This window comes from Petromyzon marinus, chromosome 9 (assembly GCF_048934315.1).
Source record: "Petromyzon marinus isolate PM22_M1 ecotype Great Lakes invasive population chromosome 9, UKy_Petmar_22M1.pri1.0, whole genome shotgun sequence".
Taxonomy (NCBI): Eukaryota; Metazoa; Chordata; class Hyperoartia; order Petromyzontiformes; family Petromyzontidae; genus Petromyzon; species Petromyzon marinus.
The window spans coordinates 11,254,045-11,272,243 of NC_133675.1; the positions used below are offsets into that span (position 1 = coordinate 11,254,045).

At 47.5% G+C, this 18,199-nt stretch overlaps 1 protein-coding gene across 6 annotated transcripts in view; it reads right to left on the reverse strand.

Moving 5' to 3' along the window:
* LZTS2 (leucine zipper tumor suppressor 2) overlaps window positions 1-18,199 on the reverse strand; it is a 71,701-nt gene that overhangs the window by 4,936 nt on the left and 48,566 nt on the right. For 4 of the 6 annotated variants that reach the window (XM_032950486.2, XM_032950493.2, XM_032950490.2 and 1 more), the window contains exons 2-5: window positions 10,702-11,475; window positions 5,328-5,927; window positions 4,104-4,384; window positions 955-1,198 (exon numbers count right to left, since the gene is read on the reverse strand). In XM_032950486.2, the coding sequence (XP_032806377.1) occupies window positions 955-1,198; window positions 4,104-4,384; window positions 5,328-5,927; window positions 10,702-11,436 (1,860 nt within the window). In that variant the 5' untranslated portion in view covers window positions 11,437-11,475. Of the gene's footprint in view, window positions 1-954; window positions 1,199-4,103; window positions 4,385-5,327; window positions 5,928-10,701; window positions 11,476-17,428; window positions 18,195-18,199 lie in introns of those variants that run through there. The other 2 variants (XM_032950489.2, XM_032950492.2) reach the window with 2 other exon arrangements.

Consider the following 18,199-nt stretch of genomic DNA (forward strand, 5'->3'; position numbering starts at 1 on the left):
CCCCCCCCCATCCACTCCCCTAACCCCAAACTCACCCTCCTCTATCGTGGTCACCCATTCCGTATCCCTTGAACGTCCCGTACCATCTAAATAATGTATTTATACAGGTCTTTTTTATTATGTAAAGTGACTTGAGCTGAAGTGTTCTATAAATATAAAATAAGGAGTCAGCTGGAGGTGATGGCACATTTTCTCCTTTTACGTGTTCATCTGCACTCTGTGTATACATATACTGTGCGGGGCACTCGGGTTATTTCACGAGACTTCATCACACTGCTCAGTGCAAATTGGTGAAGGCGGGGAGCATAAAAGTACAGTACAACAATGAAATTTTCTGCATTCCATTCGACTGTTTGCCACGTAGCCACGGAAATCTGTCTTGTGCCCGGTGGTCACCCATCGATCCAAGCAACATCCAGATTCAACCTTGCTCAAGCTTTTTAAGTCTAGTGAGATCGGGCGCATGTCAGCCGATTTGGTCAAACAGACGTTTCATCTTCTTGGTTCTTTCGGTGATTGCTTGTGTTGCAGTCGAAACGTCGTGAGAATTTTATTGTTTTACATTTTTATTATTTTATTGTTTCTCTTCTTCGTGACTTTACCGAAAGAACCAAGAACATGAATCCCTGCAGTCGCGAAAGCTTTAAATCAAAATTTAGACGTTTCATCGTCTGTATTACGAGGAGCAATCTGTGCGAATACACACACACACACACGTGACAGGATTCGCACCGAGCACGCCCGGAGAAGTGGCGTCTCTCTCTTCACTCGCACTTGTGCGGCCGTTCCTATGCGGCGGTGCGTTATACGCGATGGCAGCGACGCGTTAACGTCGTAGGCAGCAGCGGTACATTCCGCTGAACTTCTTTGCGCACCGTACGTAGCCAACCGTGCTTAATTCGGAGGCGCGGGAAACGCGGGTGACGCAGCTGCGCGCGCGCGCTCTCACGTCACCTCCCACTTGGTCTCCTCCAGGCGCGGGGCCAGCTCGTTCTGCTGGCGCTGGAACGCGGAGCAGTGCTTCTCCAGCGTCTGGCAGTTTCCCTGCAAGCGCGCCACCTCGTCCTGCAGGCGCCCCACCTCCTCCTGCAGTCGGCGCTTCTCCTGCGTCAGCTGGAACACCTGCAGCTGCGCCATGTGCTGGGCCCGCTGAGCCTTCTGCCCGGCCTGGCGCAGGCGCGCCCCGTACGCCTGCCTGCTGGTCCGCGAGCGGAAATTGTGGCATTGGGGCGGGGGGGGAGGTGGAGGCGAGGGTCGACAAGAAATGGTCGGGCATGAGGTTGACGGTAGTGTTGGGTGGCAGAGTAGACGTGCGAGGGGTGGAGGGTAGCACGCTTGAGTTGAGACGGACAGCGGCTTTTGGCGAGCCATAGAACAAAGACGGATACTGCATAGCATTACTTTCAGGTGCGCTTCTGCGGCCGTCTGGAATGCTCTTCCTTCCGATGTTAATAAGCCACTTGCAGCTATGCCATTTTAAATCTAGAATGAAAACTCATTTCTTTAGAACTGTTTGTGTTTGTTGTCCTTCCCCCGCACCTCTGGTTAGCACGGTTGGCTACGTACGGTGCGAAAGAAGTTCAACATACAGACAAAATAAGAAGAGGGCATGAATATACAGAAGGTGGCAGAGTGAGCTCGTTAAAAGGAAGAGAGATGTGTGCATGGGAAACAATGTAAATATAACAAGTTACGTAATGTCACACTCATACATGGTATGAAAGCAGGGTGAGAAGTGGCATTAAAATGAAATCAACCTCGCATACGCATACACAAAGATAACGATCCCCCATGTAGCCTGAACAGATTTTTGGGTGAAGTGCTGTTCGCGAACACCTATGAAGACCGGCACGGCACGCGAGGGGGTGGGGTAGGCAACACCACGCCCTGCCGCCTTTGTATCCCCAGTGGCGATGTTTACACACTGCACCAGGTACCCATTTGAGGCCAAGCCGACCTAGAGGAAACCCAGGACCGGTTTAGATAATCGCCACCGGTGTTGACCGAGCGGGAATCGAACCCAGGCCACCCCGCACTACCACTGCCTACAGTATTGAGTTTTTCTTAATCCTTTCACAGCAGATGTAACTATTGCTGCACATTTTTTTTTGCATGTGATCACACAACCTCGTGCAGCGATGGATAAAGATTCATGAAACCTTTCCTCGATATGCAGAGCGCGACACTATTTTCCAGCTTTATTATAGACTGTACTTTCAATTGTGCTTGAGTGACGTTGGAAACAGTGAATATACAAACTTTGACATAACATTCCTATTTGTCATGGTTTTTTTCTTGCATCATCACATTTTTTGGAGATCCCCAAAGATCCCTATCAGCATGATGTTACATTTTCCTGCTGCAAGCATCCTCCCAACATTTTCCAGGCATTACATGGTTTAGAATTCTGCCTCTACCATATATTGTAAATATATTTTTAACTGACTTTTTTTCCCCATTAAAACGTTTATCGCACCAAGATGTGGCACGAGCTGTGAGAAGCAAAGACTGGACTTACAGATATATGCAGTGAGAGATCTGGATACATTACAAGGAGATCCATTACAGGCTTTCTTTTGGGTTAGAAACGCGTGAATATAAAAGTGTTGTTAAACCTGCGACCGCCCGACACAGCCAATTACTAAGGTTTGTCACGTAAACAGAACATGCCAGTTAGTTACTCGTTCAGCACACCAATTAGTTACGAATTACTAATTGGCTGTGCCGGGTGGTGGAGGATTTAACGACACATTTATATGTACACGATCTAACCCAAACATTGCAAGGATGTATGGAGTGAGAGAAGCTTCAAGGGAGACAAATACAGCATGAGAGAGGTGTGAGAGTAAGAAAGAGACGAACAGGTTAACGATAAACAGACAGCATGAATTTAAGCGTATTCTGGGAAGAAATATTGTTCTCTGGTCCATATTTTTTTATGGTCCATGATGTTCAATTTCTCTGGAACTCCTGGAGAATCTCGGAATGGGGGTTTCGCTGAAATTATAATGAACGTGCAATTTCAGTTTCGCTTAATTCTGCTCACAGCCAAATAAACCCCACCGTTTTGCTTTACAACTGAATGAACAACATTTCCTGATGCTTATATAGCATAAATAATGCTTTGGCTTTGGTGCATTCAGAACAATAACAAAACGTCAAAACATTAATCAATAACTCTGCTCTGAAAGGAACGAAAAAAGTATGCATTAGTCAACATTTCAGGCAACGGCCCTTCATCATACCTCTCTGCTTTGTCTTTATTTTGGATAACAAGCCTCATAATAAGCCCTGATAAGAAAACCAACCTTCGGTTTAGCAGCCATTGCCATAAATTATCCACTACCTACACACATTCCATGTGAAGACAGCGGCAGCACAAAGCTGTTCAGTTATTTTTTGTGGGTTATTTAAGTGCCCCAAGGGTCCAAGCAAATCCAACACCGCACAAATCAGGAATGACGAGAATTCCATGCCAAAGCCACTGACATGCGAGGCACAAGTTTTAATGAACATCACTTCTTTAATTGCATCATGCCACCTAATTGATCACTTGCCGACCATATTTTATACGGGGCGGATGAGGATGCGGAGCATGTTCGGTGACCGCTATTTTGGGCTTCTCTGAATAATTTATTTTTCATGACTGCTTCAATGGCCAGATATAAATCGTTACACGGGCGGAAATACTCAGCCGCGTCATACCTCAGCACAGCAAGCCTGGCCCTCGACAGCCCTCGGCCCTTGGTATTTGCAGATTTGCAGCCCAGAGGAGCCACAATAAAAAAAAAAGATATACTACGTGTGAAATAGAAGGATCCCAGGACCCGTTGGTGCACTGACCAGACAGAAAAAATGAATAATAAAAATTCTTCAAAAAATAAAATTTCCCTTGGCAGCTATCACCACCCGCAGTCAAGGGCTTATAGAGAAAAAGTAATGGTGGCAAGGTCATGTGACAGGGTGCCTCAACCAGTAGAGGTTGCGCATTTTCGTGTTCTCTCTGTACACGTAAAAAACTTGCCAACTGTAGGAGACAACAACGCGGGAGACAGTCGTACCAAACAAACAACGGCAAACAATCCATTCGTGCAGCGTCGTACCTCAGCTCGGCAAGCTCAGCCTCCGAGGGCCCGGGCCCTCGGTCGTCGCGGGCGTAGGGGACGGTCGGGCCGGCCTCGCCGCCCGCCTGCCGCGTCCACCGCCGCCGGAACTCCTCCTCCACGTCGTACGGGTCGTCGGAGCACGGCGACTGGTCGCACGAGCCCCCCGCCTCGCTGCCGCCAGTGCCCGTCGGCCGCCGTCCCCCCCCTTTGCCGCCGCTGCTGCTGGAGGAGGAGCCGCGGCCGCTGTCCAGCGTGGAGCCGCCGCTGAGCATTCCTGACTGCGTGGGGGGGGGGGGGAGGGGAACACCACGATGCGAGCGGGGTGAGCGAACGGACGGGCAAACGGACGAGCGAGCGAGCAGAAGAGGTGCACGGAAGGGGCGAGCGTGGCAGCGCACGTGCGAGCGCGGGGTGCGAGGATAAAGTGTGCGCGCTAGCGTGAGCGGACGCGCGCGGCAGGCGACTCGCAGAGAACAAATCATGCGGCCATGAGAATGGGTCCACGTGCCTCGTGGTTTTAACAGCTCTGTGCGTGTGTACGTGTGCGTGTGTGTGTGAAACGCTCGTGAATCCACGAGCATGGATGTGTGTAATTTCCCCAAAAATAGACGAACAAATGGAACAAGAGGCACGTGTGAAACAATTGTGTCTTCCGCTCACGAGCTACGAAAAGCTATGGGATTTAGTCAGGTGTTAGGTGTGGATTTGCAGTACAATGTATTCAGTTGATAAGACATTTTTGAACATTGAATTTCCATTCTGCTAAGTATACAAGGCGCAATACATCACACAGCCAACTCCGCTCGTTCACAGTCATTGTAATACTGCTCGTGATTTTATTGCTACGTATTTTTTTTCCAGGGCCATGCTTAACAGCTCTCCCGATTCTGTTGTTGGGTTTTGTCGCTTGCCGTTTGGACAGTTTACTTTATGTTATTTCGCCATGTGGGAAACCAAAGAGACCAAAGATAATCCGATTTGCAAGAGTGACTCAGGTCACCAAAATAACGAAATAATTTAATGCAACAACGTAAAACCAAGTTCAACAACGGGGCAAATAAGCAATTAAGTTCCTGAAGCTCTCGGCAGGTGCAGGGGAAAAAAAAGGTAAGACATCATGCCAAACAACATGCGGTACGACCCAAAAACACATCAGAGAGCAGTGAAGAAAGGCATTAAACAGTGTGGGAAACAAATTGAATTGTCGCGTGCATCACAAACCTCAACGGCCGAGGCCTTCCTGCCAGATGAGAGCCCATTGTGGTGGTGATGGGACATCATCGTGGCAGGCGGGGGTGGCTGCAGCGGCGTTCCGCTCGCGATGTGGTCGATGTGCCCCGTCGAGGCACTGATCTTCCCCACGATGTGCTGATGATGATGATGTAGCTGCTGCTGGTGCTGCTGCTGGTGCTGCACCCCCCCGGGCCCTCCCACCACGCACAGCCCGTCCACCCGCCCGATGGCACCGGCCACTCCGGCCCCCACGGACGTGGGCAGACTGGACAGCGAGTTGCGGCCCGAGTCCGACAGGAGGCACTGTCCCGCGGCAGCCACGTGCTGGCCCACGTTCTGGTAGAGGCCCTCGGTGGAGCTCCACTTGCTGGGAGGCGCGATCGAGTTGGGCACGGCGCACTTGACCTGCTCCAGCGGGAAGATGCCCTTGAGGGGTCGAGGCCCCGAGGTTTGCGAGGGCCGCTGGGTGCTGCTGCCGCCGCCACCACCACCACCACCGCGGGAGGACCCGCCGCCGCCACCGCCGCCAGACAAAGTTGTCGCCGCCGGCTTGAGGGCGATGGGACGGATGAGCTTCTTCTCCACACTCTGAAACAAAATGGGTGGTGGTGGTGGGAGGGTGGAGGAGGTACGAAGGATGAAGGCGGAGAAACGAAAACAAATAACTGTCAGAGAAAACAAAAGCAACCTTTGTGTTGCGTGGAAAGACGCTACACGCACGCTACGCAGGTTATTGCCAAAACGTGGATTAATCTAAAAAGTATTTTTTGCCTAGAGCCTCTCACCGTTATGAATGTCACGGCGTCGTGCGATCCTTCTGAATGCTGACCGATCGGATAAGCGAGTTTTAACTTGCCCCACCGCCGCGGCCGAAAATTCGGTCATTTCATTGGAATGTGGGCGGCATTGATAAGCCGCGTCAGTGAGGCGGCGGCGTGTGGCCATTGTCTGGGTGACGGGTGACACCTGCAACCGCCCACAGGACTGGCTGTCTCCACCGCGCATTTTGCCCACAAAGGGACTCGTTCCACTGCAGTGTAAACACCACAACACCGCTTGGCCACTGCAATTAAGATGAACGTTTGGCAAGCAGCCGGGGTGAAACATTTTTTCAACGTGACGGTTGTCTTCTGCCCGTGTTTAAGAGTAATACTTCATGACGTTAATATAACTCTGAGCAAAAGTGTTACCGATTCGATGAATTGAGTATTTGTATTTACGATATTTGTACTTACAAATACTTACACATTTTCATCGTTTCTGTGCAGGGTGGTCTTTACAAAGAAATGTATATTCGCAGCCAATGGAATGAGCGAGCGTGCGTTTCTGCATGTAAGCAATCAATTACTGCTGACAGGCGAGGAAGGAACGCGTGCGATGGATGGAATTTATGAAGACGCCGTGAAGAATTTCAACAAGGGCTTACACAGTAAGTGCAGTGGTTTCCTTCACCTAGGTGAATTTGCTTACGCGTGGCTTCGTTCACTAAACAATACAGCCCAGGAACACCCTGGTGGTGCATGTCCACAATACGTAGGGTGAATAATGAGACAAAGTGACAAATGACCTTTGCATTTAATCCAAAAATAACTTTTAAAAAACCTGCTCGGCTCACGCTGTGCTTATTTATAAAATATGAACACACGGTATTATTATTATTATTCATCTTTACTCAGGAAAATGTATGAAAACTTCAGACTTAAATACGTTATATTTATGTAAGTTTTGCTCGCAACGTTACAATTCTTTGTTTTTTATTCATGCAGTAAAAAATGGATGGGGCGGTGGTGGTACAGTGGTTCGAACTCTGTGATATACATTCAGTGGACCCGAGTTTAATTTCCGGCCGTGGCTAATAACATCAGTGACGAGCGATATCTGAATTGAATTGGCATCGGGTATCCGTCCTCACCAACCCACACTGACCGATGTGGTGCAGTCGGTCAAACAACCCCCACGCTTGAAAGGATGTGCGGGAGAGGGGGGGGGTTACATCCAACAGTGGCATGAAAAATGGCTGTAAACTATTATTCTTAAATAACCTTGATGTACATTAACATGCATTACAACCACCAATGCAATCTTCCTTAGTTGTGGTGCATTCGGGTTTTGTTAATGCGGGGGGTGTCTGTGGAGAAAAGTTTGGGAAAGGCCCTTAATGATGAATCTGTTGCAAAAAATTGAAAACCACAAAATGTACCATAGCTGCCTTTTTAACAGAAACTGTCAAGGTGATTTCTAAAAAACATGTTTTTATTATTTTCAGAATACAGTTCTCCCCGCTAAAAATAACCTTCATGTTTGTTTATGCAGATGACAAGGATGTTTAACAAGTTAGGGCAGGCCCTCGTTACAAACAATACAGTGAACTTAAACTCCTCCACCCTAACGCCTTCGGTAAACACATTTCTGAAATGCTATTAGAATTAAATAACAAACTACTTCCTATGAAAAAGCACCCCAAAACACAATGAGATAGGTTGACTTCACCTCTTGGTTATTTTGCTCAAGGGGCCGTCCATAAATGACGTCACGCGAATTTGGACGGTTTTTGACCCCCCCCCCCCATCGTCACAAGGCGTCACAAAAAGTCAGACCCCCCCCCCCGCTCAAATATGACGTCACAAAGCTCTGCCCCCCCCCCCCAAATAAAATATGCTTCAAATCGCTTTAAACTATTGTCATTGTAGTTCGTATTTAATGTGGCGCTGCACTCTGATGTTGTAGGAGAAAACATTTTATTAAAAAGTCTATTTAATTAAGTAGAACGTGTTTTTTTATATTTATTTAAAGTTGCGCACTTTGATGTGACGTCACATTTCTCAAACCCCCCCCCCCTCGTCACACATCGTCACAAATGTCTGACCCCCCCCCCCCCAGGTGCGTGACGTCATTTATGGTATGGACGGCCCCCAAAATCTGTCACCCCTCTGAGCAAGTGTACATGTTTTAGCACCCATCAGGTTTTTTAGCTTTTCCTGCAAGGAGATACTTATTATATAATACATCAGAGATCTTATATAATGTAAATATATAATCTGAATCCTGATATTCATCCACACCATTGGAGAGGGAACGCCGTTGAGGCGAGACGGAACCACAGACACGCAATTAGGGCAGCCTGGGCAATGAGCCGGTGCCAGGAATTGCCCAAGCTCTGCAGTCCTCTATGAAACGCCTCCGAGGCGAGAGGGAACCACAGACACGCAATGACGGCAGCCTGGGCAATGAGCCGGTGCCAGCAATAGCCGAAGCTCAGCGGTCCTCTGCGTTTAAATGTGGGAGGAAACTGGAGCATCCGGAAAAAAAACCCATTGCGTGCGAGGGGAGAAACACCAATTCCAAACAGAACAGGCAGTCTGCTGTACTGCCCTCTCCTGGCAAGCCAGGGATTAGCGCCTCAACGCCAACAGGAAGGTGGCGCGGATTCACCAATCCTTGCCTCCACAGTGCTGGACAATAGGTGTGTGTGCCACAATTGCCCGCCTAAGGTTGACGTCAAATGTAAGCTCACTAACCATGGACACGAGCATACAAATAATAACAACTAGCACTGCCGCAGCTGGCGTGGGAGGTGTGACATCAGCGTGACACACGAATCGTTTCAAGGCTTCATATTCTTGGTTCTTTCGGTAAAATCACGTAGAAGGGAAATAATAAAGTAATAAAATAAAACATTTATTATATGTTTTATTTTCATTATTTTATTATTTCCCTTCTACGTGATTTTACCGAAAGAACCAAGAATATGAATCCCTGCAGTCTCAAAAGCTTTAAATCGAAACGTTTCAAGGCTGTGTGACGTAGGTGATGTCACCGCCGTGCACTTGCCCGCCTGTGGGCTAGCCAGCCAGCAAAACTTGTTTTCAAATAAAGTATGATACAACTCCGAGTAATAAACCGTTCAAGATAAGAGAAAATAAATACCTTCACAACTAATGCATTTAACAACCGTGGAACATTGAGAGTTGCCTATATCATACCAGATCATGTTTAGGATGTCAGTCAGTATAAACGCCAAAAGGCTCAGTCAAACTGAAGCGACTTGTCAAAAAAATCTAAGAGCAGCGGGAGAAACCTCGCAAGCCGTCCTGAACAGCCACCTTGTTCAAATATATACTTGTTCACACATTTTTAAAATTTAATTTATGTCGTTTTTACGCAGTACAAGGAGTAAAACAGCTTTGTGTTGTGCCACCTTTTCAAGGGCGTCATGAGGCATTTGTACAGACAAAGAGGCAGCAGCATAAAAAACAACTTGCGATGATAAAGGAAATTTAAATGATGCATAAGAAGGCACGAAGAAGTGCAGCACACCACAGCGAACATCCCGCTCACACGTGTAGATAATTGCGCACTGCTAAAATATAATTAAACTTCCATTCACATATAGGAATAGGTTTTACCCTTTTAACTGGCACAAAAACTGACACCTTTATTCAAGCCATCATGTTTGCAATAACCACAACACAAGCAGTCAAAATGCAAACAAAAAAGACAACTCTGATAATAATATGCACTGTCCTTGAATTTGATTGGTCCACACCCGAGACAGCTTTTCTTAGAGCCTAGTCTCCATTGGTGTTGGACCAGAAGACGCCAAAAGGCGTACAACTCAAAAACAGCGCACTATCAGAGTATTGAGGGCTCGGGGTGAGCATTTACATTATGAGACCTCCTTTGCCAGAAACAAGATATAGGAATAGGTTTTACCCTTGCATATTATTATCAGAGTTGTATTTTTGTTTGCATTTTGACTGCTTGTGTTGTGGTTATTGCAAACATGATGCCTTGAATAAAGGTGTCAGTTTTTGTGCCAGTTAAAAGGGTAAAACCTACTCCTATATCTTGTTTCTGGCAAAGGAGGTCTCATAAAATTCCATTCACATGTTACGAATGTCACTTTTGATTTCCCACACCGCAATGTGAAAATATCAATTTGTAGTGAATGTCAATGGCTAACCCTATTTATTCTTTAAAGCAGGGTTCTAAAACGATATTTTATGGTGGGCCACATAATAAGATTGCAATGTGCTGGCATCGTGTACATGTGCCTACTAATCTATGCCCGTGTCTTCAGGTCTATCAGATCTCTTGTTAAATCTGTATCTCTTGTATACAGCTCTCTCATCTATATCTATTGTTTTCTATTTTTAATATCCGTATATCTCCGTCCACCTGCGAGCCAAATCTCTTGCTGGGTCACAGTTTGGTTGGCCACTCCCAATAAATAGCCTTCACAGGCCACATCTGACCTGCCGGCCGCCCAGTTGAAGAACCCTGCTTTAAAGGCAGGGCAAAGATGAATACACGTATCTTTCTAAACTCCCTGTTGTGATAACGCATTGACTTCTCTGCTCACCTTTTCCAGCCTCCCGGAGATGGGCACGATCTTGGGCGGAGGCCCCCGTATGTCCTTGATGAGCGGCACGCCGGCCACCTGCACTCCGCCACCGCCGCCGCCCGCGCTGCCGTCGGCAGGCTCCATCGCGCCCCTCTCGTCGCCCCTAAGGCTGCCGCTGTTGAGCTGCACGTACTCGCCCTGCCCGAGTCCGTTGGCGCCGCCCAGCCTCTCGGCTGCCGACCGCTCGTCCTTGATGAGCCGAGCCACGGCCGGCTTGGCGGCCGCGACGCGCTCCTCGCTCAGCAGGTTCGCCACCGACTCCTTGGAGGAGAAGCCCTTCTTGAGCAGCCCGTTGCGCTGCAGCAGACCCTGCTTGAGGTGCGGCGCACGGCCCGCGTTGCTGCGCAGGCCCTTTGCTCCGGCGTGCTGAGGTCCGCCGCCGCCGCCTCCGCCGCCGCCGCCGCCGCCGCCCGAGATCAGGCTGCTCACGCTGCCCATGTTGCCAACGCCGCAGCCGGCCCCGGCGCTAGCGGCGGCGGCGGCGGCGCTTTGCGCGAGGCTGGGATCGGAGGCCGAGGTTCGCAGGGGCGCGGCCGGTGGCGGTGGCCAAGCCCGGGACTGCGTCTGTGCTGGCGGTGTACGTGGAGGTGGAGGCTGCCGCACGCCTTGCCGGCGGTCGGAGAGCAGCGGCGGTGGAGAGGCAGGGGACGTGGACTCAGCCGAGAAGAGAAGCAGAGCCTGGAGCATGGCCATGCCGAATGCTGGACGTCACTGGGGACCAAGCCGGACTCACTGGCAACAATAAGACGGGGGGGAGCGTTATTTAAGGGGTAACATAAGAAGAGCAGCAAATTACACCGAATTCAGCCTTCAGAATGTGGAGGGAAACTACAGGGTGAGTGCTTTGGAAAGTTATGGTATGCATCGCCTTTGTTGAGCACTCCGAGTTATACGTTTAAACTTACACAAACTCCCCTGAATCTCCACTATACCTGTAAGACGAGTTATTGATACGTTCGAGTTAAAAGTATGGCGCTGTAATTTGGCCAGCCTAATTAAATAGCAACATTTTTTTTGAGTTGGTTTTCTCCATGACCTTTTGCAGCCTATTTATTGTGCACATGCCGTAGAAATAATTGGCAAACGATAAACCTATTTATGACAAACTGATGTAGAATGGTTAAGATGGAATAAGGATGGAATGTGGTACATTGCTCCTCTGGTAATGAAAAGACAACTCTTCCGTGAGGTTGGTAATTGCTCTCTCGGTTAAAGAGTCACGACTCCCTGCACATTTCCACGTTGGCAGACTACGGCCAAGAGTCCCTCCTTGTCTCATGCCTTTATCCTTGGCCTCGTCATGGACACACACACACACTTTAGCGCATGCTCCTTCCATGAGATCCAACTTTATTCAATAATCTTAGTGCCAGTTCAGCACATAGCGCGTACATGAGATCCAACTTTATTCAATGATCTTAGTGCCAGTGCTATAAGCAAGTGAAACTAAACTTTTTTTTTATACTTTTTGGCTCTTTCGTGACTTTACTGAAACAACCAAAGAGTATGGATCCCTGCAGTCACGAAAACTTCAAATCTATATTTTTTATTTTACCAGGTAAGGCCCACTGAGCCACAGCAAACTCCAAATATACAGGCGTCAGGATCGGGATCGAACCCGCGATCTCCTGCATACCAGGCGAGGAAGTTAACCCCTCACTCCCGAGGTGGGCACCGTGCCTCAATGCCTAGGACTAATTGTTGGATACTGAAATAAGCGGTGGCGGCAGGTGGCTCAAAATATTTGGCGAGGTGGTGCTGCAGGCGCCTAAACAGCCATCTTGCTGTGCGCTGAACCCATCAATTTGAGTTCAATTCCTGGCTATGGCGAACAAGAGTGGGAAGTACAATCTGACACCGGTCCTGGGCCACTCCTTCACCAACCCATAATGGCCAGAGTGGTGAAGTATGCTCAAGACCGACACGGCATGGGGAGGCCTTTTTACAGCAGTGAATTGACGAATGGGCTTAATAATTAACAGACAGAAAGACAGATATTTGCATGTGAAATACAAATATCTATCAGCATAAGGGACTTTCACACCAGTGCTTCACAGCAGCATTTGTTTAAACAAGTAAACTCAGGACTGGCTCTTACTCTTGTTCTCAATCAGCGGAATCAGGATTATTAAACGACAAGTGCTGGGTTACCAGGTATCACATTCAAGATCTCTGCACTTTGATGTTTGGGGGTCCGGTCACCACAATGACAGTCAAACTTCGTTGTGGTTCGTGTGCGTTGTGGTTGAGAATCGTGGGAAAATAAATAACTAATGATGACCGTATTATTAGCTTTGTACACTTTTGAGGGGCACACTTTTCACGGAGCGCTATTTACTGTAACATCTGGCAAACCCAGCGCCAATGTGCTGATGAAACTCGGTAAATCGAAATGGGCTCGGTTTTTCTGATGGAAAACACTGGTCCACCCACTGGCTGATGAACAAAAAAAACACACCGCAAAGAAGGGCTTCCTGTCCGTCCATGATTTATGTGTTACCCTTGGATCTACACCACAACGCACAATGAGTTTCATACATTTATTCAACTCATTGTTCTGGATCACTGGAATTTAGACGTAACATTTGTCAACCCCAAGCAAGTGTGTGGATGTTTTGAAAGCTGGACTATTATGTAAAATGCCCAACTGTGCTCACATCGTGGGATAAGCTTGGATATTCGGCCATCATCACCAATGACCAGTAATTACTCAAAGGACATGCAGGGTATGATTTTCCATTATTTGACATAAGTTTATATTTTTTATTTAGCTTCAGGCAAGACACAGACTCCACATTTCGATTATATAAATTGGAGGGTATTAAAATGCTTTAATAAATATTACATAATTTTAAGAAAATGGCACAGCAATTGAGGGAGTCGCGGAGGCATTAAGCACGATTCATTAATATTTATGTAAATAATTAACGCGAAATCACTCGGCCACAAAAAAGTGCTGTTTTTGTTGAAATAAATTAAAGCTGTAATGCATAAAATTACCCGTCGCCAGACCCAAATAATAAGTATTAACTTCGCATTTTTTTTTTTGCCGAATGTTGTGGGGGTTTCCATGTCTTTGGTTCACCGGCTTGCCATATGGTCTGAACGAGGAAGAAGGTGCACGGCACCACAGGCCAGCACCCTCGTACATGCGTGTGCGTGTGCGCACTGTGACGTCCCCCGCGATGTAACACAACACTGAAAACCAACATATGGCCTCGCGCGCTACTGCCACCGGAAACTGTAACTTCGTTACTACGACGGGGGGGGGGGGGGGGGGGGGTGCATGGTAAGGTGGGGGGGGGCAGAAAGCACATGGCACTCAGTAAGTATGTCACTGTCACTCTCCCTACAAGACAAAGATCCCCTGTGTAGCCTTCACAGACTGTTTGGGGGAAGCGCTGCTGGCACAGTAGACGAGGGGGTGGGTGGCCAGCATCACGCCCGGCCGCCTTTGTCTCCCAAATGGCGACGTTTACACACTACACCAGGTACTCATTTGAGGCTAAGTCCACCTAGGGGAGGCCCACGACCGGTTCAAATAATCGTCACTGCTGTTGGCCGTGAGCAGGAATCGAACTCGGGTGACCGGATTCGTCGCGCAAAGCGCAACAGCTACACTACCGCTCCCCTCGCGCACACACTGGCAGATGGTAACAGACGACGATGATGAATACTAAACCTAAGAAAACATCCAAGATTTTACTTTCTTCTCCAAACTCTTGCTCTTATACCGGTTTGTTGCCATGACATCATCATAATAAAAACCTTTCCAGAGCTTTGCCTACCCATTGATGGGAGTCCCATGCTGTGTCACGGCCATGGGGGTCGTTTGACCATGTTTCACCGCGTAGATCAGTGCGGATTGGCTGAACGGGGGGGGGGGGGGGGGGCACTAAGTACCAGTTCGGGCGTCACCCATCACTCACGTTTTGCTCTGGCTGGGAGTCAAACCCATGTCGGTGGGATCAGAGCGCAGTGCGCAAAGGCAAGACATAATCGACCTCATGGTACAATTCTGTACGTATTACATTAATAATTTGAAGTTAAACAGCAGAGGGGTTGAGCCGTGATAGGATGGGTGACCACCGGACGTTTGCAGGTGTTGTACTTTTAAGGCGGCGAGTTGTCCAGGTGATGGTAGTGCCGAGCGTCATATCCACGTTTCCTCCAGGTACGCCACTTGCCTCTAACATGAAGTCACTCGTTAAATGGTACCGACCAAACATCTCAATGCCGGTCCTTCCTGATTTTTCATACAAATTTGCATTTGTGAGTTACTGTACTACACCTGTACTCTTTGGTTCTATTCGGTAAAGTCACGTAGGTAAAGAAATAAAAAAAAATCACGACGTTTTGGCCACAACACAAGCGGCCTTCATCAGGTGAAGGGACCAGACTATCTCGAGGACAGCGCTGGAGTGAAACACAGCCACTCCAGCGCTGTCCTCGAGATAGTCTGGTCCCTTCACCTGATGAAGGCCGCTTGTGTTGTGGCCGAAACGTCGTGATTTTTGTTGTTTTATTTTTTTACCTACGTGACTTTACCGAATAGAACCAAAGAGTATGGATCCTTGCAGTCACGAAAGCTTTAAATCTAGAATTGAATGTACTACACCTTTTGGAGAAGAGATCAGTGCACAAGTGGTCAGTGTGCGAGGGCGCCGAGGTGGCGGGATGTTGACTACCTGGGAGTTTGCTTGTTCTCCCTGTGGTTACGTGGATTGTTCTCATGGTCCTCTGGTTTTTGTCTCCACATTTAGAAACATGCGTTTAGAGTATTTGCCTGCTATAAATTTCCACATGATAAGCTATCATTTGTGGCCAGCTCGCTTCTGAAAAAGAGCTATATAGCTCAATGGGCCTTACCTGGGATAATTAAAAACAGTTTTTTTTAGTTTATAAAAAAAATTTACACTGAGAATATGTCCCGGTTTTTTTCATACATGAAATGTGCACAATCGCAGTCACATGAGGCGAGCACCACCCGATGTCTGCCAATGCAGCTGGTGCCGTCCCATAAACATTCCCGTGACTTGCACAGGTGCAGGATGTGAATTCCCTACGGTGCCACCATATCTCACTCGGGGAGCTCCGTCGCAAAAAACAAAATCTCACAAGCCACAGTGGTGGAAGAGGAATGGGGCAAGTCCAGGCCTCGTGGGGCAGGGCCCAGGCAGCCTTTTCAAGACGGCCACGCTTCTCCATTCACGTGTGAAGTGGATTGCAAGTAGTAAACCGCGCTTCCTAATTGGATGACATTGAAAGACTGAGCTGCGCCTGGCCCATGGGGCCTTGCGTTGCCTATTCATGCGCTCCACAGTCGGTTGGGAATTTTTACGTGACAGTTCTGTAGCTATAATTACGTGCACTGTACATGGTTTTTGTTTTGTTTTCATCTGGTAAATTAAATTGCTAGTAAATGTACAGAACCCATTTATATTATACCACGTGATATGTGAAGAAAGTAATGAATTGGATTTTGAGTACAGTAGCCTATCTGAAACATATATATGGTAACGGACTGTAAACTGGATACTGTTATTATAACTATCGAACATGGACATTAATATCTAACACTTGTCAACCTTAAAATACCCCTTGTAAGCGTTCTTACATTTTTAACGGTTGAGCTAAACATTTTGTCCAATTTTCTTTCTTAAAGCAGATCATATTTAGGTAATCGTTTCGAGTCTTCTTGCGACCCCAATAATTAAATCACAGTTTAAAGGCCTTTAAGTCTCCCATCTAATATAAGCTAGCGCTGCAGGCTCAAGTAATACGTATGAAACACGGGATTGCAGTTTGAATGGCTACAACGTCACTTACAAAAAAAACACAGATTAAGGGGCTCCATTTGTCGGAACGAAGAACCAAATGTTCAGACCTCAAACAAACAAGGCACAACGCTCTTCTGGCCAAGCACTCAAGGGGGCACCATACATTCTACTTCAAAAAAGGTTTGGGGGGGGGGGCTAATTCAACACAAAGGGTACAAGGGAAGTGATGGAAGCCACCCATTGCCTCTCGTCACTACCAAACCGCACGGGTCACCGCACAATATTTACTCCCCCAAGCATGGTTGAGAAACTGTGCCCTGATAAAAATGACAACGTGCGAGTTTGTTTCAAGAGTTAGGGCCATTTTTTTGAGCACGCCAACTCGAGGTATTCACCAGAAACAAAGGCGAGCACGCAACTTAAACTTGTGCATCAACGGGCACAGCAATAGGCCTCATAAGAGTATCTAAGAAAAAAATATAACCATCAACAACAACAAAAAACACTTCCACTTTGCCTTTCCTGCGAGCCTACAAAGGCAAAACGTTCCAAAACAGCACACGCACAAAGCAGCTCTTGTGAGCTTAACACAAAAAAGCCCCTCAACCCGAACACTTGGACACGCCCCTCTACCCTTTTTCACTAATGACCTTCCACAAAATGGTGCCAACAACTCAGGTGTGATATTCTTCTCCAGCGCTCCCATACACAACCCATGTTTCTCTCCTCCATCCATCCCGACTTCCCACCTCCCATCCACGTCGACAGGGACAATCGGAGCCTTTCATTACCCCCGTGCCCCATGCCTCCCTCCCTCAATCTCCTCCCCAGCCCACAAAATCATCCAAAAACATTCCTTAAAAACACACACACACGCAAGCAACACACGCAAGCAACACACGCACCTGCCACGTGCCAACTGAGTGAACCCGATGGAAGAAGGCTCCACACAGCCGGCATCGACAGCAAGTTGCCAAGCCTCAGGGAGAGAGTTGCAGTCGCACAGTCAAAGCGCACCGGCCGCTCTCAAGGTTAGGATAAACTTGTGAAGGTATTAACTGAAGCGGGACTCTTTATTTAGGATTCACAGATTTTAGTGTCTTTTCCTATTCATTGTGGATTTAAACCGTCACCTTGCCAAAAGAAGCCACGCACCACTGTAAAGGACATTTTTTTTTTTTGCAGACTAGGTTTGGTACGTTATCCATCTCACATTTTATGACCAGCTTTAAAGTGTGTTTTAACGTTATGGCATCACAGTCATTCCACTACAGTACAGTACGAGTACGGTTCTGTACTTTGACAAGCAATTCCATGAGAAAAGCAGAAAAAAACTGAATTCTTGTTGGCATATATAAAACAAATCTAAACATCCGATCCAAATCACACAACGCTTTAGAGCGAAACTGCAGTTTGATGTAATGACAGTAATAATTACCATAATGTCCATTAACTATGATCCACTAAAGAACTCGGCAGAGCTGCCTGAAAGTACTGGATTGGATTACCTAAGAAAGATTTCGTCCTTTTGACAACTTAAGCAGTAACTTGTTGCAACACGAGCAAAATAAAAAAGAACCACTATGCCGCAATTTCAGCACTACATCTCCATTGGCGCATACCGATGTTACTAACCATTCATTTCCAAGCAGAAAACAAATTCCTTGTAAGCGTCA